Source organism: Ursus arctos, unplaced genomic scaffold, assembly GCF_023065955.2.
Source record: "Ursus arctos isolate Adak ecotype North America unplaced genomic scaffold, UrsArc2.0 scaffold_9, whole genome shotgun sequence".
NCBI classification, from domain to species: Eukaryota; Metazoa; Chordata; class Mammalia; order Carnivora; family Ursidae; genus Ursus; species Ursus arctos.
In genome coordinates this window covers 30,669,610-30,693,995 of record NW_026623111.1, presented here as the reverse complement: position 1 = coordinate 30,693,995, position 24,386 = coordinate 30,669,610, and the positions used below count along the sequence as shown (strand labels likewise).

The following is a 24,386-nucleotide window of genomic DNA, read 5'->3' as shown; positions in this document are numbered from 1 at the left end:
AGCTTTTAAACGTTTACTGCACAGCTTCTATCTACAACATTGACGTATGGAGTATCTGTTTACGTTTCGCAAAATTATAGCAGAAAGCAACTATGGGGGGGGGGGGTTGGCAGAATAGTGGTGTTTCCCCCGACCACTATGACCACTATTCTGCCAGCAAGCAGCATGCATAGGAAGCTGGCCTTTGAGCGCACTGGCCCCCAAAGGGTTCTTTCTTACATTTTTGGGTGATCTCCTTTTAACCCCAGTCTTCTGCCTACCACCAGCCAGTAAACTAGGTGGCTTTTAGTAACCATTACTTATCACCACGATCAAAGGCATTTATTAAATGCCATTTTAACAGAACCATGTCGGTGTTCAATAAAGCAAAATAGAAAGCCAGGATTTTTACTATCCCGAAGTTGACAATTACGCAGTGAAAGTAATCATTTTATGGCATTAAACAGCCTGATTCCTGGGAGCTCTTCCAGTATCAACACTTACACACACACACACACACACACACACACACACACACACACGACATCAGAAAGGAAATGCCTCAGGCCAGCGGACTCTAGGGGAGTATCTCCTCGAAGAGTACAAGGGCTCTTGGTTCTGTCTCTGGCAGAGCGCCCCGCCCCGCCCCAGCGCCGCCACACCGCCCGCGGGTACAGACCGCCCCCCAGCACCGCGGCACCGCTGGCGTTTACCTTGCATGCTGCTGTTCGAGTTCTCCATCTCCTCCGACAAGGAGACCATGAGCGGCTGCTGGAGGTGGCTGGTGTACATGAAGGGGACCGGCTGCACCACGACGGGCTGGATGACGGGCAGTATCCCGGGGCTGCGGATGCCGTGGCGGGACAGCGCGGCGGCCATCACCGGCGGCATGGACAGCGGCACCCCGAACGGCTGCACGCCGGGGGGAGGCGGCGAGTACTTCTTCATGGGCGGGCTGGAAGAAGGCATGCTCAGGCCGGGCGAGGCTCTCCGGTGCGAGGGCTGGAACTTCAGCGAGGAGGGAGAATTCCCCGCAGAGGGCGGGGAACTCCGCTTGTTCACGGTCAGGTCCACCGGCTCCATCTGCATCCCGTGCGACAGGCCCTCCGGGGTCTGGAAGAACTTATCCGGTAACGGTGTGGAGTAGATGACGCCGTACTTGTTGGGCTTCATCGACTCCATGTAATTGGATGGGTACGACTATCGGGAAGCAAAAACAGAAGCGTCGAAGCCGTGACACAGGTGCATTCGCTTTGGAAACGTGAACGAAAACGAGAATGTACTACAAGGCACTCTCCATTAGGTGGGCGCAACAGGCGGTTTACATTTAGATGCCTACTGACCCTGAAACAATGCTGTGAGGGCACTGGTCTCATCAACGTTAAGGTTAACGGGATAACCGTGTCACAGGAAAAATCGCCAATTTAATTCTAAGGTGAATCCCCTGTCAAATGTTGAGGTTGATACCGTGAAAAATTCTAAAACAGGTCATGAACAGAAGACTTCCTATGGGCCTTGATCGGTAGGAGTCAGTACTGGGGTTCACCGACAGCCAGCCAAGCCAATGAACTCCACTGCTTTGCTGATGGGGCTTCTCAGTAAGCAGGAAATGCTGTCTTTCCCCTCAGGCGCAGGACGTTTGTAGTTCTCACCATACACTTGTGTATAATAGGGAGAAAGGGAGCTGCACAGCAGTACCTGCGGGGGCGAGGGGGCTTCATTTTCAGCTGCTGACCAGTCCACACCTAGGGTGACCTGACCAACAGTCCTGGTTTGCCCCAGGACAGTCTGGTTTGAGCACTAGAAGCCCTACATCCCACGTGATGCCTCAGTCTCAGGCAACCAGGAGGGTCAGTCATGCCACCCACCTCCAGACACTGAGGCCACCTGCTACTGTGTAATTTATGTTCTTGACCCCAGCTTGTTCGATGCTCTTATTCACAGTGTGAATGAAACTGTGCGGGGTGGCTTGATGTCCAAATCTGCACATGACACAGAACTGTAGGAGATGGGACTCTAGGACTCAAGTAAGGATACATGGTGCTTGACGCGACTTGCACACAAACTGGGGCCCAGCATTTCCTCCATACCTAAGATCTGACAATTGACCTAAATTATCTTTAAATACCTTCCTCTCTTATAGTATAATAATGGACTACTACCAGCTTTATACACAAAACAGTCATAATGATGGCACACTGTGGGTGTGGCCCTTGGCCATGGAATTCACCAGAATGACTTCTATTCCTTAACTAAAATTGGAAAAAAAAAAATCTTTGTTGTAGGATGCTTTTTAAAACATTAAACTCAACATAAGCTTTTTTTTTTTCACTTGTAGGATTTTAGGGAAACTGAAACGTTCAGTGGTAACATGTCAAGTCCATCTGCAGAAAACTACTTGTATTTGAATACTTTATACCAAAAGTGATAAGTAACATACTAAGCCTCCCTTCCAGCTCTCAAATCCGACGCAGTTCTCATTCTGAGGCGATACTAGCTCATGATACAACCAAGAAAACCCACCAATGGGGACTTATAATTAAAGAGCTTAAATGCATGATAAATTTCTGGGCTGCCCCAGTCCCCCAGTGGCCACTATTGTGAGTTAAAAATGATTGTGGGACAGCGGTGATTTTTACTGGGATTACTACAGAGATCATACCATTTCTTCTCTGGGCCTCCCCTAGGTGAAATCTCCACTTGGCCATGCATCCCCCGTGGTGTTTCAAAAACTCCCTTCTCTGGGCATACCAAGCATTAAGTATCGGGGTGGGGGGGGTACAGGACCAGGCAGTATTTCTCTTTATCTGAAGTCAGTTTCTCATCGTTAAGATTGTGTGTTTTGTTCTTTTGTCCTTTCTCTATCCCTACCAACGCAACCTCTGTCATCTCCTAGGACAGTGATTCCCAGAGTAGGGTACACATCTCTCTGGGGGCGCTGAAGATACTTCTAGATACTACACAAAGAATACACAGTGCTTTAAAATAGTGATGTGTTTATTTAAATGCATTAAGAAAACACTTTTTTGTTTTTACAGTAGTGATATAAATCTCCTTTTCAAAATAAATTTATTATGTTAATAAAAGCAATTCTACAAAAGAGGGCAGGAAAAATTACCCACTAAATATTAGAAGAGCAGGTGCCATGAGGATAGGGCAAAATTTGTCAAGGTGATATTGAAAACCCACATTCTAGGAGGCTGTGAGGTTAAAATTAAAATTGGATTCAATGAGATAAGCTATGTAATGAGCTTAACACACTGTGGTGCTAGAAGTCCCTTCTCTTTCCAGATAAGCAGCAGCACCCTCTTTCCAGATAAGCAGCAGTACCGTAATGGGTTTGATCCTCCCCATCAGGGCTTCTCAAACCTTCCTGTGCACAAATGTACCTGACCATCTTGTCAAAATACAGGTTCTCAATTTCTGGGAGCGGCCCCACATGCACAGACCCCTTTTGAACAACACAGCTCTAACTGGCAAAGAGATATAGACTAAAAATACTAATTTTTAGTATTAAAATTTGGTAAACCATTCAAAAACAATATAAAGGTGGGGGAAGAATTTTTCACTAATAATACTGCTTAAAAACAAGGACATGAAGGATACAAAATCAGGAAATGCAAAATATATAAATTGTGGTTTAGAAAGGATTTAATTTATTTGCGAGAGAGCGCCAGCCCGTGGGTGCACATGAGGGGGGGAAGAGGCAGAAGGGGAGGGAGAGGGAGACAATCTCTAGGAGACTCCATGCTGAGCGCAGAACCTAATGTGGGGCTCGACCCCATGACCCTGAGATCGTGACCTGAGCTGAAACCAAGAGTCTGGTGCTTAATCAATGAAGCCACTTAGATGCCCCTATAAAGTATTGTTTTTGAAAAGAGCTTTGAGTTATGTATCAAGAATCAAACAAGGAAAAGACTATTTCTACCTTTCTTTAGAACCAGGTACACATAAGTATACTTACTACAAGGTAAGGAGCCCAAAACATACCGCCATATTAATATTAAATATATTTACATTTAAATATTAAAATAGGTAATAAATAGGCAGGAATCCTCTAACCAAAAAAGAAAAAAATTCTAATACGTACAACAAAGGTTTAAAGAATTCATTAAATACAGGCAGAGAAAGATTTCTCCTAGTTCTAAAGGTTAACTCACTTTATGAGGTTCTCGAAAGGGCAAAAGTTCTGGTACTAGAAACAAAAAGTTAGGAAATGGGAGGCAGCATTAATTGTTTCTACTCACCAAAATGTAGCTTCTCCCTTATTTTCAGCCCCATTCTTCAAAGACCTCCCTATGACCTAGATTTTAATGCCAAGTTATTGGCAGCTAAATAGAAAGCAAAATGAGGACACACTTTTATTGCTGTCATTGCTGGATTTTTCTAACTGTGGGGTGAGTTTAAGGAAAGGAGGAATTTAGAACCTGGGAGATTTTGCAAATTTAATAATATTCTCAGGTTTCTCAAGCCATAAAGAAAAAGAAGGCCACACCTCAAGCCAAGTTTTATAAACATTATGCACATTCCTGCTGACTGCGCTCCCCAGTGGATGCCCCCGTCCCCCGGACCACGCGCAGTGTTTGCAAGGCTACCTGGCTAAAAGTAGGGAGACGCATTTGGATACACAACAGAGTACACAATTAACCATTTCCAGTCTGATCGCCTTGTAAAAGGGTGAAGAAATGTGGTTCCTCACGCCGTCTCACCAGAAAATTCCATAGCAATGTTTATCAGAACCTTCCATAAGATGCGTTTGCTTTAATTATTTGGGCGGAGCACACAAGCTGCTCCGATCAGCCTGCAACAATCAGGTAATCCACAGCGTCAGGACTGACACACGGTTTGTCTGGCTGTGTGCCTTAGGTGAGGACACCCTGGTAAGAGGGGCCTCCTCGCTGTTCCAGACCTTTCCCATCTTCTAGCAAAGCAGCGCAAGCAAGCGCTGTAGTAGCTAGCCCCAAATCCCAATCAAAGGCAAGTGTTGATGAGGCAGCAAGAGCTCCCCGGCCACTGACAGCCATCCAATCCCCTGCCCTGTGCACACCACGTCCCCGGGGAGGCCTTATAACCGAGAACAGAGCAGCCTGAAGACAAGACTCCCACAAGGGTCTCTCCGATCCTCCTGCCCTCACGGGGGGTGGTGATGGCTGTAACTTTTCAAACAGTTCTTTCCTGTTGTAACATACATCCATGTGTTCACCCTCCACACCATGGGTAATTAATTTATTTTGCTGATTGCCTCCTCTTACTAGAACGGGAGATGAGGGTCTGGCATTCATCACAAACACGGGATGAATGAATGAAGTGAATCAATGCACACACTGAGCAGTGTTTTACTACTGTCAAGACTAAGGATAGTGCCGATTCTTTTGATTCTCGAAAACCAGGATGTTAACTGTGACAGGGAAGAAGGCACGGGGTTGGGATGATTTTCCAAAGCTAACACTTTGTAACTTCAGTGAGCGTTTCCATCGTTTCTTGTTTTATTGGGAATAGTTTTGCTGAGTTTTCCACCACAAGGCAGCTGAAGTGGATGGAGTGACTGCACGGAACGGGGGTAAGCAGAGTCTCTATTTCACTGCTCTTTAATAGGAAAAATGAGTGAACGTCCATGACAGGGCAAAGGCAAGTCGAAGGAATCTTCACACCAAGGGCGGGGTTCCTAGTGCAGGAAGGCGTGGTGCGTTTATAAACACACACTCTGGAAACGGCAAATGTCATACCCTTCTGTGCAAACAAAAGTAGAAAGCTCTTTCTACCAGGCTCAGAAAAGTCATGAAAGTTTCTGTGAGAACAGAACAGAGGTACTACTGATACTAAGTACTTCTCCACCTGTAAGGAGTCTGTTAGAGGATAATTTTCATTACGAGAAAGGAAAAGGGGGGGAAAAAAGAAGAATATACTTTTTTCCCCAAAGTAATCTTCCTACAGGAATAAAATAAGAAAGAATACTTTTAATAACTTTCTCTTTCTCACTTCCTGAATTAAATTCTTTAATTTCCAACCTTCTTTGACAATATATTGGTAAAAGCAATTCTTTTACATGTGCGTTTTGTATTCACATGCTGTCTCATATTGCATGTATTATCATCTCCGATTTTACAGAAAGGAAAGAGAGGCTCAGGGAGCTGCTGGTGGTTTGCCAACATCACACTGATAGGCAGTAGCAGAGATCCACAGCACGGGGAGGGGGGCGGTGGTCTACTCTGCTCCACACTCTTGCAAATTTTCAGAGGGCAATCCAGAGCCTTCCTGTTTGCCTCAAAGCACAAGGTTTAGCAGACGAGGGTACCGAAGGCGTACATTTCACTGAGAGAAATGACACTTCCTTATTTTCTCTGAACTACAGCAAAATACCAAATAGGTAATCAACCTTCAGGTCAAGGGTTGAATTAAAAAAAAAAAAAAGAGGAATAAAGGAATAATACATTAGCTTAGCACACGCCACCTGCAGAGGCAGGAAAGATAAAATTTGAAGATTCAAGAGTGGACAAAAGCTTTTTATTTAGTTTTGTTTAAGTGAAATAATCACAACACCCCACACTCCCCAAATGTTTCAGTTAACTGAGGTTTTGCTGAATTAAGGAACAGAAATTTCACTGTAAGGACTGATACTAACTTTTGGTGAAATGATCTAATTAAATTCTCTAGGTGTTAGCTGGAAGTTGAAAACTACAGTGTGAAGGAGAAAAAGACCACTAATTGCAAAAATACTTCTACATATTTTAACTTCATGTATTTATATAAGTTACAGCACTATAGTTACTTCAAATTCATTTTACTTCCTTTTTTTTCAGTCAAGTGCATTTGCTCGCACTTAATTGTATCATACCAACTTAGCAATGAGGATCTTCATTTAAGCTTTAAATTGGCTCTTCAGCCATATTTTCATGCTTGATTAAAAGCACTGGAAGTATACTGAATATTAAAACGCATCAAAGATGGTTCTGCATCATTTATAAAATTAATCATATTCCCCAGTACTAAAAACCTATTCATATTTCAAGGATATAATTAATAGGGAAATTTTATACCTCAATTTTCCTCCAACGCGATCATGCCATAGTTTGGGGTGAGGGGTTGATGAATACGGTGACAGCACCAAATAACATCAGAGTCAATTCAGTTTTTTTGATTAATGAAGTTCTTACTGCTCGGTTATTATCGTATTCATACACTTGGTTATCCAGTTATCACGCGGGAATGTAAATGTTATTTCCCTAAAGCCACTCGGACCTCACTTGTCACTGTTCACAGTGGTAAACACTTCGCTGGCTCAGTGATACCCATGGCAACTCAGCTCCAAGGGCCTCCGAGTGACCCCTGTGTCTTGTATAAACATTTTTGGCAGGAGCCTCAGCGGCCGATGCATAAGGATGATCTAATTTTGCAAGCGTGTCATTACCAACCTTCAGATACACAACTCGGGCCAAGTTTTTCCCCTTGTGACTATTTTCCAAGCCCGTGGAAGAAAAGAGCAAGACAGAGTGGGAGCCTTGCCTTGTTATTTCCTATTGGCCCAACCAGATCGCCGGGAGTCCAAACCACTCCCTGCCTGGAAGTCCTTGGACCCCTCTCCGTCACCACCCCGTCCCATTTCCACAGCAGCAGTGTGGACTTCGCTAAGCCCCTGGCCTCACTCCTAGCCGCCTGTGGCCGAGAAGCATCCCGAGGCGCTGGGCTCACAGAGGGGCTGGCTTCGCACGAAGGTGTTGAAAAAGACAACAAGATTCTCTCCCAGCCACAGACTCTTCGAAGTGGAAAGGAATCCCATCCTCACGGCCATGTTCTCTTTCACCAGCTTGTCCTCAACCATCTCACCCAGGCACAGCTCAGTATCGCCACTGTCATTGGTTTTTAAGCAAATCATTTTATTCTGAATACGTTTTCAGATGCAGGACTGAGGGTTCTGAGGGTTTGTTTTTGTTTTTTTCCAGGTTTCATCTTTTATTTAATCAGCTCCATGAAGGAGACAAAACGGAGTATTTTTTCTTCCAGTATTAAAAAGAAGAAGACATTCACCAACATTTTTAAGAAACTCTTCTGTATGATCGGGGTGGGCATTCTGAGTAAAAAACACCTCACAGCATCCCATTCTTGACGCAGATTTCTTGTAGAAGCACATCTGAAAATTGCTTCCTAACCATGATAAACACTGACTACAGGATTTTTTTTTTTTAAATGCCCCAGGTGCACATTAATTTTTAAGTCCGTGTGGCTAGACTTTTTTTGGCCCAAAGCAAGAATCCTGAGAGCCCAAACAAAAAGCTGGTAACCGAGGAGTTTTCGTAAACCTCCTGCTGTCGTGACTAGATTCACCTGTGACCCAAGTTCTGTGCTGATCACAACTTGGGGGGCATGGGGTACGGGGCTTGAGGAGATGTAGACCCCATTTATTCAAGGACGCACAGTTGCTAAAAGGGTGTTTACCCCAGTTACTGATCGAGGCTTTGAGAAAAGTCTGTTTGCCAAACGCCTGTCAAGTGATGGGTAACATTAAGGCGCAACGCAACACGCAGTCCTGTTACCGGCACTGGGAATAAAGAAGAAGAGGTGCTCAATGCTGGAGAACTTACCACCGACACGGGGTCCATGGCCTCTTGCTTGACAGGGACTGGGTCAAACATGAGCATTCTTTTAGTTCAGCTCTCTAGGGTGCTCTGGTGTTTGGCCTAGAAAACAAAACAAGGGGTCCAAATAAATCCCACGGTTACTTTAAATATAAACTAGTAAAAATAAAACATAATAGTCCTCAACCCCCTTCTCTGCTCCTTCCTCTTCCCTGGCCCCGGAATGGCTGGAAGTTATTTTCCTTACCTATGAAAGATGCCATTTGATAGAATTAAAACCAGATTCCATGGTCGTCAGTCGATGAGAGCCAACTGGCATTTCTAACTCAAAGACATAAACCCTGACATTTCTGGAACAATATGTACAGCCCCTTCTGAGCAGCCAAGCTTGCTTAACATTGCTGTGCGATTCCCCAGAAGTTCACATGATATATGAGTGTGAAACACTTTTCCTTATGTTCATTACAGAAAAAAATCAAGAAATAACAAGACAGGCAAAAAAAAAACTTAGAACCAACCAGCATTCATATCTTTTGTTTTTATCCTTCCAAACTCTCTTTTGAAATGGATTACAGCACACATACTATTTAGTACCCATAATTTCACCTGACGATTGTGGAAACGATTCTTTTTCAGCAAGGATGGTTCCATACCGTCGAATTCAGTGTGCCACTGTGCAAACAGATCGGTTTATTTAAAGTATCCCTTTTGACTGGGCACTGAGGTTGAAAATTTTCACCATTATGGATGGCAGTGAGCATCTATCTTTATACTTGTCTTCCTGCACATCCTTAAATCTTTTTTAGGGTACATCTGTAGGGGAATTCTTGGGTGAGAAGTATTGTACATTTCCCAAAGCAGCTGATGTATCATCCAGCAAAAATGCTCTATAATTTCCACGAATAAAACAGAATCCATTTCTTAACATGTCCACCTGCAATGTGTATTACCACTTTAAAAAAAAAAACAAACTTTAGTTTCAAAATGGCAAACTATTTTTATCCTAAATTGATTTAATTATTAAAGTCCAATTTTTTCCATCTTTATTTACCCTTTGCATGTCTCCTCTAGAGAAATGCCTAAATTAGGGTCTTGGCGGCCCATTGTTTTCTAAGCACTTTTTATATACGAAGACTATTAGTTTGTAATCACTCCAATTCTTCATTAGAAAATAAGCTAATCTTCAGCCTAATGTAAAGGAAGTGTCCATCTTAATCCTGTTTGGCCTTTCTCTTCTCTTCTGCTGCTGTTACGCTCGTGTTACCCTTCCCTTTCCTTCACTGTTGCGGACAGCCTCCAACTGCATTTCATAGGTTTTGGAATCACTGCCCAACTACCACCCAGATCTTCAACAACCTGCTTCAGACACCTACTATCCAAATTTGGCTTAAGGGTTCAGAGCTTTGGTTAAAGGGAAGGTCTTTTCTGGACCACTCTGGTTTCCGTGGGAAAGTGGACACGTTCCAGACCGCATTCTACCAGAAAAGGCCGCAGAAGTCACTGGTTCTAGGTTACCACCTGTGTTTCAGTCTGAAAACCCCCAGCCCCAGCCCCACCTCCACGACCGCAGTCCTGCAGTTCGCTGTATCCACGCTCTGTGGGTTATACTAGGAAATCTTCACGCACGACTATAAAAATAATACTGTGTCGTTCTTGTGCTCCCTTGCTCCATTGAAGAAAGACTGTTCTGGGTCTCATGACAACACGTGAGCATCGTCATTAACTCAACATAAGGCTCTGACTTCGAATTTTATTCTCCCACATCACAGTATGTATTATTATCTGTGAACACGATTTGATGCCAGGCTGCTCAAATCAATGGTGCTAATACCCTCTTATGTATGCCAGCAAAAACAAACCCCAACAGCCAGTGAAAAATGGATGATTTCATAATGAAGAATGAAAACCGCTTTTGTGTCTTCGGATCTATTATTAACCAGTTCCCAGCCTAGCAGCTGCGGAGATGGATACGGTTCTAAGAACTGCTGTCCGGTGCCTCCTAGCAGACTCTAAACAAAAGATGTGAGCTCTCCTGCTTCCATCAATGAGGTCAGGTAATTCAGTAGCCCTGACCCTTGGCTGGCCACCCCTCCCCCAAGCCTTTTAAATTGAATTTAATGGCCACCCCTCCCCCAAGCCTTTTAAATTGAATTTACTCTTAGAGATTCATCCACTCTACTGGAGGGTATCTTGATGAAAATCCTTCTAAATAAAAGCAGTCCTATTCTCAGGTGCATAATGAAACAGCCCTGGCCTGGAGACTGAAGTAGGAGACTACATTCTCGCTATGAAATTTAAAGCAAAGCAAAACTCTTTGCCCTGTAAACAGTTTATATCCACAAATCCGTATACAATTTTTTGGATATACATACCGCATTCACGGCACTAAATCTGTCGGTTCCAACTTCTGGAGCAACGTCAAGTATTTGCCTCTTTGCTAACATACCTTGCCTTAGGGGTCAGTCCCCACCGCCCTTTAAAAAACTCACACCAGGGTAGGCTGGGTGGCTCAGTCTGTTAAGCATCTGCCTTCAGCTCAGGTCATGATCCCAGAGTCCTGGGATCGAGTTTCGCCTCTGGCTCCTTACCCAGCAGGGAGCCTGCTTCTCCCTCTGCCTGCCACTCCCCCAGCTTGTGCCCTCGCTCTCTTACTGACAAATAAATAAGATCTTTAAAAAACCCCAAACACCTCAGACTGAATTGTTTGAAAGTGGCTAGCAGCCTACATCCTGCCCGAGGCCTCAGTCAGGGCCCTGCAACAGCTTCCCAGCATGTGTATGCCTCTCGGGACCCTACACCCTTCGCTACCAGGAAGATCGCGCAGCGGAATCAGGATGGGCTCTGCTTCAAATTCCAGCTCCACCATTGAGCTCATAAAGCCTTAATGACTTTTCCTAATGCCCACAGCAGTGACTACTAAATCCATTTAGAAATGAACGACACGTTAACCTACTACAGCTCTTCTCCTTTTAAGACATTCTTTAAATCACTTGCATTCTTCGATTTTTATGTTTTATCTAAATTTAAGGAAATTAATGCTTCACAAGACTTGAAATCATACGAGAAAAAAGTCAAGTCTAACGTGGAGCATCTGCCCTAATAAAACTTGATTTACTTGTATTAAAAAGCTAATTGTAAAGGTATGTTTATGTGTTCAGAACAGTACCTCAAGGGTAACTCAATCACTGGTGAAGGGATAGGTCTCATTATAGAAGTATTTCAGCCGTGAGTGAAAAAGGACTGAGAGAGTTGGAATACCTCATTTTCAACCTTCTAAACAAGGCATCGCTGGACAATCGAAGACTGCGCAAAAGTCGAGTATCACTAGGAACAGAACCAAACTCACTCACTGTTCATTCGCACATCCAACAGTACTCTGTTCCCGATTTGGTGGCTTCTAAAATGACTGATCATACTTTCAGTGGTTGTCATGGGATATGGAACAAGAGAAGGTGAAGGACATGCAAAGAAAACCGTCCACTCTCAGCTGTAAATAAGGCAGCCCTTCTTGGGAGGGGCTGTGGGGTGGGACGGCTTTACACACATGTGCGCCAATTTTTAAATGTATTAATTCTATAATTAAACCGTTCAATAAAAACAAGGGAGAGAAGCTAAGCTAGAAAGAAACCAAATTTAGGAAGAGAATCGCACACATTAACTCAAATCAGGCGTTTCTTTATTTATTTGCAGAAACAATCTATACTCTGTTACTACTGTGCCTGTGAGACCACTTTGGCTACTGGCGTTGACCTCCTCTTTGGGTTTGGGTCTAGAATGAGAAGAGTGACTGCAATGTCTCCAAGGGGCATTCCATACAACTAAGAAGTAACTTACGTACTGGAAGAATTAGATATCAGTGGCTTTCCTTACGTATGGACCACCCATGCTCTGGGGATATTGCCATCCTTTGAAAAGAAAGCTCAAGAAAATACAAACGCTGTAGGAAATCTATTACACAACACTGACCGCAGTCTTAAATACAACCAGTAGGTGGCGCACTACAACAGGTATTAGAGGCTAAGGACACAGGCAGTAAATTCGACTTTGCCAACCTCAGGGTCTTTAAACCTAGTGGGTTTTAAGCGGGCCCAGGACTTCTGTTAACCATTTTATGTGGGTATCACAGAGATGAGAAGCCCCCAAATGTGATTCTGTTTCTTCCAAACAACTATCTTCCAATCATTAACACATTTACATCTTAGTTGTATTCAACTTGCCAGAATAATTTTCCATAACTGGAACAAATGTCATCTTCTCTGTATTATTTTGCTGGGAAGGGCGATACGACTGAATTTTTCCTCCAAAAGGAAGAAACCTATTTCCCTTCACTCTCTCTACTTACACTTCTGAATTTTCAGAAGTCAAAATACGGTCAGATTTTTTTTTTTTTTTTTGCCAAAATGCAAAAAAGATGTGATTTATGTATTTAAAAGCATTGGTGAATCATTTACATACAGTTTCAGAAGCAATATAGTTCCATCTCACAATCATATCCAGTCCACCGTGAGGCCTACTCAACAGTCGCTTTATGAGGGTACAAATGAGCAGCCGAGCTCAGAAATAAACACAGCCCTTAATGCAAGAGGCCATGATGTCACCAAACCTCCTTTGAAAATAGCTTGTCTTGAAGCGAGAGCAAGTTTTATTATAGAAACAATCTTATAAATGATTGTCCCTTCCTTCGAAGCATGACAGACACATACAAAGAGAGAGAGAGAGGGAATGTGTGGGTCTGAAGCAAAGTTTCTTGTGACACAGCAGGATTTGCTTCTGCTGTTCTCCCTTCTTGGGCACTTTCCATCTCTCTCCCTCTCCTCAGATTCTCAAAGGGTCCTGCATTATCCTCCCCCCACCCAGCCTGACCCTGAGACTCCAAATTACCTGTCACCCTCCCTCGGAGCAACCCTGGTCTCCCAGCTGATGTCAGCAAGGTCTAAGGAGAAGAACAGTATGACCAAAGCAAGACACCATCTGCAAGCCCCCTTAATTTTCCCAAGGGTTTGGATGTTAAAAGAGGAAGTGCCCTGCCTTCCCCCACTTTTTACTCCCCAAAGGAATGGCAGGGGAAGAACAAAAACATATAAAAATAAAAAAAATCGTGTGTGTGTGTGTGTGTGTGTGTGTGTGTGTGTGTGTGTGATTCTTGGGTCAGAAGGACCAAGGCCAGGCAAGCAGGCCACATCCCTGCAGCTAAACTTCCTTGCAGAAGAAACACTTCTTTCTTCACTTCTGTACCCAAACTCTTTTTTAAGGGCTCCCAGTCGTCGAGTATTTCATGGCACTTGGCCTGGCCACAAATCCAGGGGGCCAGGCCACAGATGTGGGAAAAGGCACACTTAGGCTGGGGATTCCTTTCAGAACAGCCAGATGCTGGCCCCCACCTGGAAATGCGCCCCAGTTTTCCCATCACAGGATGACCTACCTTTGTCTCCTAGAGTTGGTGTGAGAGGAAAAAATTCCATGCAGTAGTTCTAAATCTTTGCCCCTCACAAATTAGATTAGCCATTTTGCATCAAAATGTTTTGTAAATGGGAAAGAAGTTAATTATTTAGTTTTAGATTAAATATAATGATCCAGCGAGCAAACAATCCGCCCTCTCTCCTCTCTCTGCTAACAAGCCACCCAATTTTACTTTCTGCCTCCACCCATCTGCTCCACCCTGTGGAGAGTTGCCAAGGCGAGTCCAACTTGTCCAAACAGGACATGGCTTCAGATAAGATTCTGCCCACACCCTGTACTTCGGAAAAGACCAAGTGAAGCAATTGATTTTGCATGTAAATAGGGACAGGTGCAAAGGTAACCAAGAAATCCCTACACAGTTGCAGACCGAGAGGCCGGCTCAGCCCGGGTGGGGGAAGGGAAACCCGAAGCCATACCCTTAGGTAAACCCTCAAGTTCAATGCCACCTGGCTAGTAGCATTCCACACCTTTCTTAAAGAAATTTTTCGCAAATGCAAATCATTTCGCCTCCTAAGGTTACACACTTGTTTTCCTTCTCTGTGCTCTCGGACAACTTGGGTGTTTTAGTTTTAGGGGCCCGCAACCCAAGATCGATACTGTGTAATAATCCTGCTGTGTACATACCCGACAAGGCCGGCCACAGCCCTCACGACTCTCTTCTGTGAAGCGTTACATAATCGAATCCAGAAGGGCTGCGCGAGGCCACACTGCCTCTCACGGGCCTCTGCGCGCGGTGCCCTATCGCTGGAGACCCACCCCGCTCTACCCCAAGGGGCCTCCACCCATGGGGCCCCACCCTGGAGGGAGTGGGAGGCAGGGAGGGACCGACCCACTGGCTCCGGTCAGCAGCCAGTTCCTGGAAATTCCGGCCTGAGCAGGGATGGCTGGAACCTTACAAATAACCAGAGAGAATCGTTAGGGTGGTGGCAGTTCCCTCGGCTCCGAAGGATTCTCCGTGAAAAGTTCGCCTCACAGAGCCACCGAACGTCGGGATCCGAAACCGTGAGCTAATACAGCCCCCTCCCTTCAAAAGTACACAAAAGGGAAGGAGGAAAGCATTCTGAGCCCCTGCTATGTGAGAGAATTAACTCAACACGTCCCCAACCCCAATCCTCCTTCTCCTTGCTCCCGCCTCAAAAAGCCTGCCTGCCTGCCGCCTCCCCATGTGCCTTATTTTCTGGTCATTCACCATGGAAACCCAGAGGTCAGCCTGCAATCTTCCTCACCGACTTTTCTTTCCATTCCTGCTCCTGCCACTGGGGGCCAGGCCCTCAGAAGCCTCCAGACTGTGTGACTGGGTTTTTTTCCTCCACCGGTTTCCCCACCATGTCCCTTGGTGCCTCCAATTCAATCTGACCCCCTTGCCACTGACATTTCTCAAAGCCGTCTTCTCCCCAGTCTTGCTCAAGCTCACAAACCTTCCTCCAAAGGGACCCCAAGGGCTAGCAGAGCGGGTTCAAGCGCCCACGCTCCGCACCCCATTTCTAACGGGCTGCCCCCTGCTCCAGCGCCCTTCACGCTGGCTGCCCTGTTCCCCCAGCCCCCCACCCCTCATGCCTTTGTTCATTTTTGGCCCTGATGCTGGGCAACCAGCGTGGAATGCCCCATCCCCTTCCGGCTTATCTAAATCCTCCTAATTCTTCAAAGACCAGCTCAAGGCCCTCTCCACCCTGTGCAGCCAGCTGATTGCGCCCCAGTTGAGCTGAGGCCGCCCTGTCTTACCTAGATGGGCGGGGCCTTTTAACTGCCTTGTCTCAGACCACCACCTGGATTGGGAGCACCTGAAGGCCAGGAGAGCCTTACATTTCCTTAGGGGAGCAGAGAGGGCCCCCTCCCAACTACCCAAAGGAGGTCAGCCTTGCTCACTAAATGACGTTTTCTGGCAGGCAGAAGGAGGGGCTCGAAGAGCACTCAGCCCATCCTAGGACTTCCACAGTCTCTTCTTTTCCTTTTGCCTTTGAAGACACTTGAAATCTCCCCTAGGTAACAGGGGTGATGGGGCCTAACCTTAAAGGAAATTTGTTAAACCAAACTTCCTTGAAAAAAGTTACTGCTCCTAACCTTAACCTTGCCACTTACGGGTCCTCCAGAGACCTTATTAGTATCATCCTCCAAGAATTTTTTATTAGCTACCCAGAGAGATCTTCGAAACAAATCTAGTGTCAAGGTCTCTCACCCTCTGTTTTAAAACCTAGAATAGGGGAGGGAAAAAAAAAAAGAGCACGAGAAGAGGCAGTTTTCCAGGAGGGGAGAGAGAGCGTGTGTATTTGTAGGTTTTAAGGATACTTCTATTGACCATGGAAAGCAAGGGGCTAGGTGACGTCACAGGTTTCCTGCTAATCATCATCACCACGTTCATGACTGAGGTGCTGTTCTTTACCTGGACTGTGCCACTGAATGCCTATCAGGTGGGTGGGTGCTACTTTCCTATTACTTACGAGAACAATGGAACAGAGAGGTAAAGCAATCTGCCCGAGATCACACAGCTGCTAAGTTGTACAGCGGTGTTTCTGAACCCAAAGCAGTTAGACCTCAAAACTGGTGGACCTGGCACCCTACTCTACTCCCTTTCCAGGCAGAGGACAACATTCCACCACAAATGGCAACCGTGGGCTAGTGCTTCTGCAAACGCATCTGTCCACAGGGGATGTGGAAGGCGGGGACAAAGCATGTACAGTAGCGGCGATTTCACCTCCTTGCAACTGGCCCCTGCCGCCTACCCCGTCTCTGAGCGTGCATGCTTGGACGCAAGATCAAAAGACACACTCTGAAGGCCCCAAATTAGCCTATTATTCTTCCCAGCCAATGCACCTGCAACTGGTCCATAAAACTGCTCAGAAAAAAAACTGGCAGCTGTACCCAAGTAAATACGGAAATCCTCGTAATAACTGTACAAAGGTGGAAGGGTCAGGTCCTCATCCCCATTTTAGAAATGAGGAAATGGAGGAACAGAGGTGAAATGACTTGCCCAAATTCGCAGAGCTGGTTGGAGCCGCAGCCAAGAACAGAAGTGTGTCTGCGGCAGACCCAGGGCTCTTTCTGCTCCGCCTCGGAGTCTGTGCCATGGCCGAGTCATCCCAAACGGGGATCACTCGCGGGGTACAGGGGGGATGGGACGTGTACAGTGCCTGCTGGCCCGTGGTAGGCAGTACCCTGGGGATGTTCCAGAGGGTAATTAAGATTTCAAAATGCCTTTTCAGGTTAGATCACTCGGGACCTACTCCATCCTGTGGCATAACTAATAATAATGACTGCACGTAATTTGAGATTAGCTCTAATGAGTAGGTGCTCAATAAATACTTGCGAGATGAATAAATGAATGGATGTCAAACTACCCTTCTTACACGTGAGGGGATAAAAAGGGCAAGGGCCTCACAATGACAGTGCAGGTGTCACACAAGGAAACCTTGCCTACGGCCCGTGAAGCTAGCCTGAAAATCATCTTCTAAAACCTAAAACGCAAAGTACACGTGAACCACTTTGAGAGGCTGGGGAGAGAAAAACTCCCTTGTTTGGAGAACAGAGCGGAACAGGAACTTGAACTTGCTAAGGAGAGTAGTTTTGGGGTGCAAAGCTTTGGAAGGCATCAGGGTATAAAAGTGCAAGAACAGATAAAGGAGTGGATTTCAGTGATTAGACTCAAGCACACTAGTTAGTAGACAGAAGGTGTATAGGCCAGAGGAGAAAAAACCCACAGTTCATTCACAGGTCGCTCTCCAGGGTAGAATGCGCTGACCTCAATGTCCACTTGGTCTCTTATGTCTAGATTTGGCGATACTCCACTGATCCGGATTGAGACAAGCCCCAGGCCATCCCTGGAGATCCCCAGGCCTGCCAGAGACTGGCAACCTCCTTAAGCATGTCCCAGGCTAAGCTGGGCTCTCTTCAGTGTCCTCTGGTCAGGGGGTTGCCCCGGGAAGCACCCCCTTTCTAAAAGTCAGGGCAGGGGCTAGACCCAGGTTAGTTCAGAACACATGGGATGAAGGGCCACTTCACTTGCTATATTTGGTCTCCAGCTCCCCTTAATAATTGGATGGAGGAAATGATAATGTATTCAGCCTGCCAACACAATGGAGTGAGTTTCAAAAAGCTCCAGGAACCTGTTTTGCTAGAAAATGAACTTGACTACTAAAAACCCTGACAAGGGATACAAAATATGCTGATTTTAATTTTTTTTTTTTAATGTTTCATTGAACTATGGTGGCATCCCAGAAAAAGCACAGATCCAATTAAAAGGATATTTTTGCTTTGGGAGAAAACAGTCCTAGTTCTGGTGCAGAACTGTGTCTACAGCACTGTGTCTCTTTTTCATCACTACCAAATTTCAAGGAAGGAGAGTTGGGGGGGGGGGGAGAGGCAGGGCCACCTCCTTTAGACAATGATCTCCCTTATCAGGGCAGACTGCTGTCTGGTTTCCTGTCTCAAGCTCTGGCATTACTGCTTCAGATGAGAACTGGGGTCTAAGAAAGGGACAGATCAGGCTTGAAAATGAGAATACTAAAAACCACCACAATCCTCTCGCAACTCACTCCAAGATGAATTTTGACTAGAACATTACACGTTAGCACACCAGGCATCAATTGCTTTATGAATCTAGGGATTTTTTTTTTTTTTTTAAAGCTCGAACCAATGAATACGAAGCATTTCAGAAAGAAACCAAATTTCCAGAATAACTTAATTCCTAGTCTTTCAAGGATGAGGTTGCTTATATTTATTTATTTATTTATTTCTTAAACACAACTGGTATGGAAAAACAGACTAAGAAATACCACCTAAGAAAGCTGTTCATTTTAGCAAAAATGCTGACTTGGAAATATTCAGACAAGTATGTAAACGGGGGTGGGTAGAAATAAAATGGGATTAAATTAGGAGTAATGATTTCCATGGTCAAGAGATGAAACTATTATTCCCATCTTCTTTTCCTTTTGTAATTTTAGTATCAGACTCGTGTAATTTTTCCAAATTGTTCAGCTGAGCTTTCAAAGGTTTGAAAATTTTTTTCTGATAAAATACATTAGACCCTACTCATGTCTATTAGCCAACCACCTCCCTCTCCCCCCAAATGGGGAGGAAAGAATAACTTGGAGAAAGTTAAACAAAGGTTCTGTCTACAAAATCTAGTTGGATTGTTAACAGCTTTGGAACTAAAACTGAAGAAGCTGCTTCTATTTGGGTTACTTACGAATTTTAGTGTAAAGGTCCCTTGTGCTATAAGTCAGCTAAGTATTTCAAGTTTGCTTCTCCCAAAGGAGAAAGAACAAATCTTATTGAAAGCTTCCAAAATGCCCATTTTTTTCAAGGAAGGTTATCAGTAACCTTCTATTTGATTCCAGTAGTTTTCTTAATATCATACTATATATTTCCCCTTTATCCATTAAAAAAAAAAGTGGTGGAATGTGAAGTTAAAAACCAAAGTACTATTATCATCAATTTTGGGGAGGATAGGGTCTGATTTGCGGCCTTGGCAACTCTGAATTAATTCCATTAGAGAACACTGTAGATAATTCCTTTGGATTTTAAAGAAAATCCAAAAATAAGTTTAAAAAGAAACTTGCCAGGAGTCTTCTTATCCAATTTCTTTAAGACTTAGTTTCTGAAGAACCAAGAGAAAAAGTTAGTAGGTTTTAAGTAGTTAACCTAGAAATGTGTTAGCCCAGAACTGACAGAATATACGGGGGAAAAAAAAAAAGACGGTGGATTATGAAAAAGTTGGTGTTGTAAGACAATAAAAACAAGAGAAGTCTCCTTCAGTTTTCAAAATATAAGATTAACATTTTCCAGACTGTCATGAAAATGAATTTCTTATTTCCAGTTCTCCTTTTCTTGGAGCTTTTTATTCTTAAAACAGGTCGGAATATGATGTAGAAAATACATCTTGGTCCTTAGGAAAATTATCCTAGCACTTCCATCTTTTGTCTTTGAAAGAGATGACCCTGGGGTTGATTTCCTCAATATTCTTATGTTTGGCTTCAATACTTTTCCTAAAGATTTCTTCCTGAAAACCTAAGCGAGCTTTTCCAATCAGCCCAGGGCGCCAGAACTGGCTTAAACTCTCTATCCAGTGGGACCTCCTGTCTGGAGCTCCAGTGCTCCTTGGGAACAAGGGTGGGCCACAGCCTGCAGATAATAAGGTCTTCTAAACTGTAAGGTGCAATCCCCCCTCCAAAACTGACAGCTTCAGGGCACAACGCCTATCACTAAACAAACACCCTGCCCACCTCAAAACAAGAACGGAGAACAAACACACACAACCTCCTTTAGACTTCTAGCCAACCTGCACACGCGTTTCTCAAAGTCGCACTTTGGCAATGGTGAATTTAAAAAGGTACGAGTATTTATTCACTCACAGAAACACAGTGGAGCAAAGGGTATATGTAAAAAGGTTAACTGACTCCTCATTATGACATAACACAGGCCTCTTAGGCAATCGCAAGTGTGTGGAGACATGATAACTCCCTGGGTGGGGATCGGGAGTTTAGGGGCAGGGACCAAGGCCTGGTCTGGGCTACTGATCTACCAGAAAACAGCCTGAAACAGGAAAGAGCACACATATGCCACTTGGAATGTATGACGCAAACCCCAGCCTTGAAACAAAGAACAGGAAACAGCTCTGCTGGCCGTGCTGGAGAGCGAGCACAGAGAAACATTTAGCCGGCCCTCCCTGACCCTATATTCATGAGCAGCTGGAGTTTTTTAAGACAACAACAGGGGGGTGGAGGTGTTTGTTCTATGGGTGTGAATAACAACACCAGCTCTATACAGGGGACCTGCCCTATTTACAAACAAGAGCTTCTACATACAGTCAACATCGTAAGTGAACATGTGATTTTATCATATGCAGGCAGCAGAGACCTTCCTAATTAACACCAGCCTCCTTTCCAATTTCTTTTGTCTCTTTCTCCCCCATCCCAACGGCTGGTCTCCAGCCAGCACCAAATTCGGGGTTCGGGTAATGATTATCGTTCAGCCTAAGCACCATGAGGAAGATGCAAAGAGAGCACTGGTAAGAATTCAGAGGACAACTGGCTTATCCCACGTAACTGAAAACTGGGCCAGTTCTAAGTGTCCCTTCGCTCTACAGAACTACATTCCTAGCCACAGAGTGTGGCCTACCTAGAGCCACCCCCGAATTTCACCATCTTTTTCAACCGCAGAGTTAGAAACCTACCCGCACACAGCTGCACATCTGTTCTCCATGTACACACATCTAAAGAAATTCACCTTTTGAGAATGTGATTGTGCTCCTGACATTTCATCTAACCCCAAAGTGTTATACAATCTGTAGAACAGAGTATCAATTTTTATAAGTTATCCGAAAACGTCTATTTTCCCTTAGGTGTATTTAAGGTAGTAAAATCCATTCACAGTCTTTCCCCTAGTATGTCTCTTTATTTTGTTAGCCAGGACTGTTCAACTCAGGTTTCCATGATCAGAGATTTAACAATCTGTGTGTAGACAAAACTACAGGTAAAAAAAAAAAAAAAGAAAGAAAGAAAAGAAAAAGAAAAAGAAAAAAAAAAGGCATCACTGTGCCCATAGCAACCAGAAGATTGGGTTTTAATTTAGAAATTTTGCAGTGAAAAAACAATAGCATGTTTTATATCAAAGATTTTGTGGTCTTAGCAGCTACTCTTCTTTGTTATTCTCACACTAAAATTTTTATACTTGCATTCTCCTTCATGAAAGCCAAATGTTCCTAAAAGTGTTTCTTTACTGAACTCAGAGTACATTATGCTTTTTTCTTCTAATACTGCGCCTGCAAACCCCACTGACTGTAGGACTGGAGATAGTTTCTCTAGAGAGTTAAAACTCATCAAACATCTCATTTCAGGTTTTGGTTAACAGGCTAAGGTCAACATACTCCATGCTTTGAGCCAGAAGAAACTCATTTGTCCATTCTTTCTTTAAAAAGCACTAACTCACAAAATTTTGGAGATGTTAATGTTATCAGATTGTTTTTTCCCCTAAAAGCAAGTCTTTCCTCCGGTTAGGCAGATTATCATCCAGATGGATTTCTTATAAAAATGCTGCTCAAATTTATACAGAGAACACTAAAAAAAAAAAAAAAAAAAAAAAAAAAAAAAAAAAAAGTACAACATTGCTCAGTGGAAAAACCTATAATGAACAACTGCCCTATTCTCCTACTCGATATTCCTAATAATTATATACTAAATGTAATTGAAGTCAGAATACCACTACATATTTCTCCCCAAACACCAGAGTCTTGTGAGAATATAACCAATATATTTAAAGTATCTTGGGTGATATTAGTGGAAAAATACATTCTGAGCTAGTAAAAATTCAGTGTAAAATGTTTATTTTAGTGCAATACAAGAAGGTGAGCAATTTCCAATTTCCGTTTAACCTGACTTATTAAAAATAAGTCCAGTTCACAGGTTCTCCATCTATTATTATTGCATATTGCTGTAAAACGTAAAGCAGAAGATTCTCCCTGATATCTGCCAAAGAAGTGGATATAACAATTCCAAGTATTATTTGCCATCTCCAAGAAAGCCACTCTGAAATGTTAGGTAAGTCCCAAGGGTCCAGGTCCAGGGATCAGTCCCTCAGTCCCCACACGGCTCGAGTCCCTAACGCTGCAGGCAGTTGCCTAAGGCGCTCTCCGCCTCCAGCCTCGCTGCAATCCTTGCTCCAGGCACTGCGGCAGGTTCTCTCTGTGCCCCCGAGGAGGACTCTCCAAACCCGGCCAGCTCTTTTCTCCTGCCCCCGAGGATCCAGATGCCCTGGCAGCTCCTGGGCTCCAGGACCGAGAATGGGATGCTGCCTTCAGTCCCAACGGCCCCAAGTTTCTTCCCAGAAGGCCCGGGAGGCTGCTCCAAGTTTGCTCCGGCGGGCGAGCGGTCGCGCGCCCCGTCCGAAGAGGGGGGCGGCGGGGAGGGGAGGGCGCGGGAGTGGGGGGTGGGGGACCCGGAGGGGGAGGAGCAGGAGTGCGCGGCCTCCTCGCTACCTTTCTCCAAACAACGTTGCCACACGCGGAGAGCACTGAGATTTCTGGGGCTTTGGAGGGAATCGCGAGCGAGCGGGCGGGCGGCAGCCGGGGGACCACACAGGTGAGCCCCCGCCCGCGCCCTCGCCGGGGCCGCGGCGGGCGCCGCCGGTCTCGGTCCCCCACACCGCGGGACCCGCACGGTGGCTCCCCCGAATCCCACACTTTCAACCGCTGAACCCGGGGTTCCCCCCTCCCCCTCGCCTCCCCTTCCGCCCCCACCCCCCGCTTCGAGGAGCTGTTGCACTTTCCCAAGCCCACAGGCGCCCCCACCCTCGCGAGGCACCCCCAGCCCATTCACTGCGCGCCCCCCAGGGGAAAAAAATGAGACCGGACGAGCCAGAAAGGGCGACAGCAGGAGTCGGGGCGAGGGAAGGTGAGGGAGAGGGGACTTACTTTTCGAGGCGCGGTGCTGAGCGCTGCAGACGAGAAATAAAGGCCCGGATCCGAGCCGCCTTGAACCCCGCGAATGCAGTAATGTCAGCGCGCCAGCCCGGGCGGCGGTGGCGGCCGCAGGGCACGGGGACAGGAACGGGGACGGGCGCGCGTGCGGCGGGCGCTCGCGCTGCGCTCCGGCTCGGGCCCCGGCTCCGCGCGGCTCCGCTCCTGGCTCCCCTCTGGCTCCTGGCACCAACTCCGGGCAGTCACATGACGCCGGCGCCGCTCGCTCTGCGAGCCTCCCGGGGCTGGCGGGGTAAGTAGAGGCTGGGACCCGGGGTGGGAGGGTCAGGGAGGGGAGAGGGAGCCGCCGCGGCCGCCCGGGCTGGGCGGGTCCCCACCCACTTGGGTGGAGGCAGCCGCCGGAGGGGTCGGCAGAGTCACTCGCGCAAACACGCACCCCGCCCTGCGCCCTTCCCCCGCCACCCCCGCCTCCCGCGCCGCCTCCGCCCCGCCCCGCCCAGTCACCCGGGGACGGCCTGACAGACACTCATTATTCCCCGGAGCCGGGCGCCGCCCCGCCGGCCCAACCTGTCCGGCGAGGCGCGGCGCGGCCGAGGGGCTGGGCGTGCGCGGCGCGGCCCCCGCCCCGGAGCCTCCGCCCTCCGCCCCCCGCCCCCCGCCCCCAGCCTGGCCCGGCCGGGCCGAGCTTGGCCCCGCGTCCCCGCCCCGAAGTCTCCGCCCGCGCCCCCTCCCTGCGCCCTCGGCCCCCAGTCCCCCGTCCCCCGCCCGCTCGGGACCCGCCGCCGCGCCACCGCCCCAGCCCGGGGGGAAGGAAGGGCGGCGCTGCCCGCTCCGGGCGTCACAGGGCTGCAGCCCGCTGCGCCGCTTCCAAAACACACAGCCCGGCGCGCGGGCCAGCCGAGGCGGGGGACCCGGGCGGCCGGGCCATCAATCAGCCGGCTCCGGCGGGAAGGGCGGCCCCGGGC

The 24,386-nt window shown here is 46.4% G+C and overlaps 1 protein-coding gene across 2 annotated transcripts in view; it reads right to left on the bottom strand.

Annotated features, from left to right (window-relative positions):
• The window catches only part of KLF3 (KLF transcription factor 3), a 34,834-nt gene extending 11,316 nt beyond the window's left edge, over nt 1-23,518 (bottom strand). The window contains exons 1-3 of one of the 2 annotated variants that reach the window (XM_026508727.4): nt 23,416-23,518; nt 8,559-8,654; nt 693-1,179 (exon numbers count right to left, since the gene is read on the bottom strand). In XM_026508727.4, the coding sequence (XP_026364512.1) occupies nt 693-1,179; nt 8,559-8,615 (544 nt within the window). In that variant the 5' untranslated portion in view covers nt 8,616-8,654; nt 23,416-23,518. Of the gene's footprint in view, nt 1-692; nt 1,180-8,558; nt 8,655-14,636; nt 15,156-23,415 lie in introns of those variants that run through there. The other variant, XM_026508728.4, reaches the window with a different exon arrangement.
• Nucleotides 23,519-24,386: the final 868 nt, after the last annotated feature.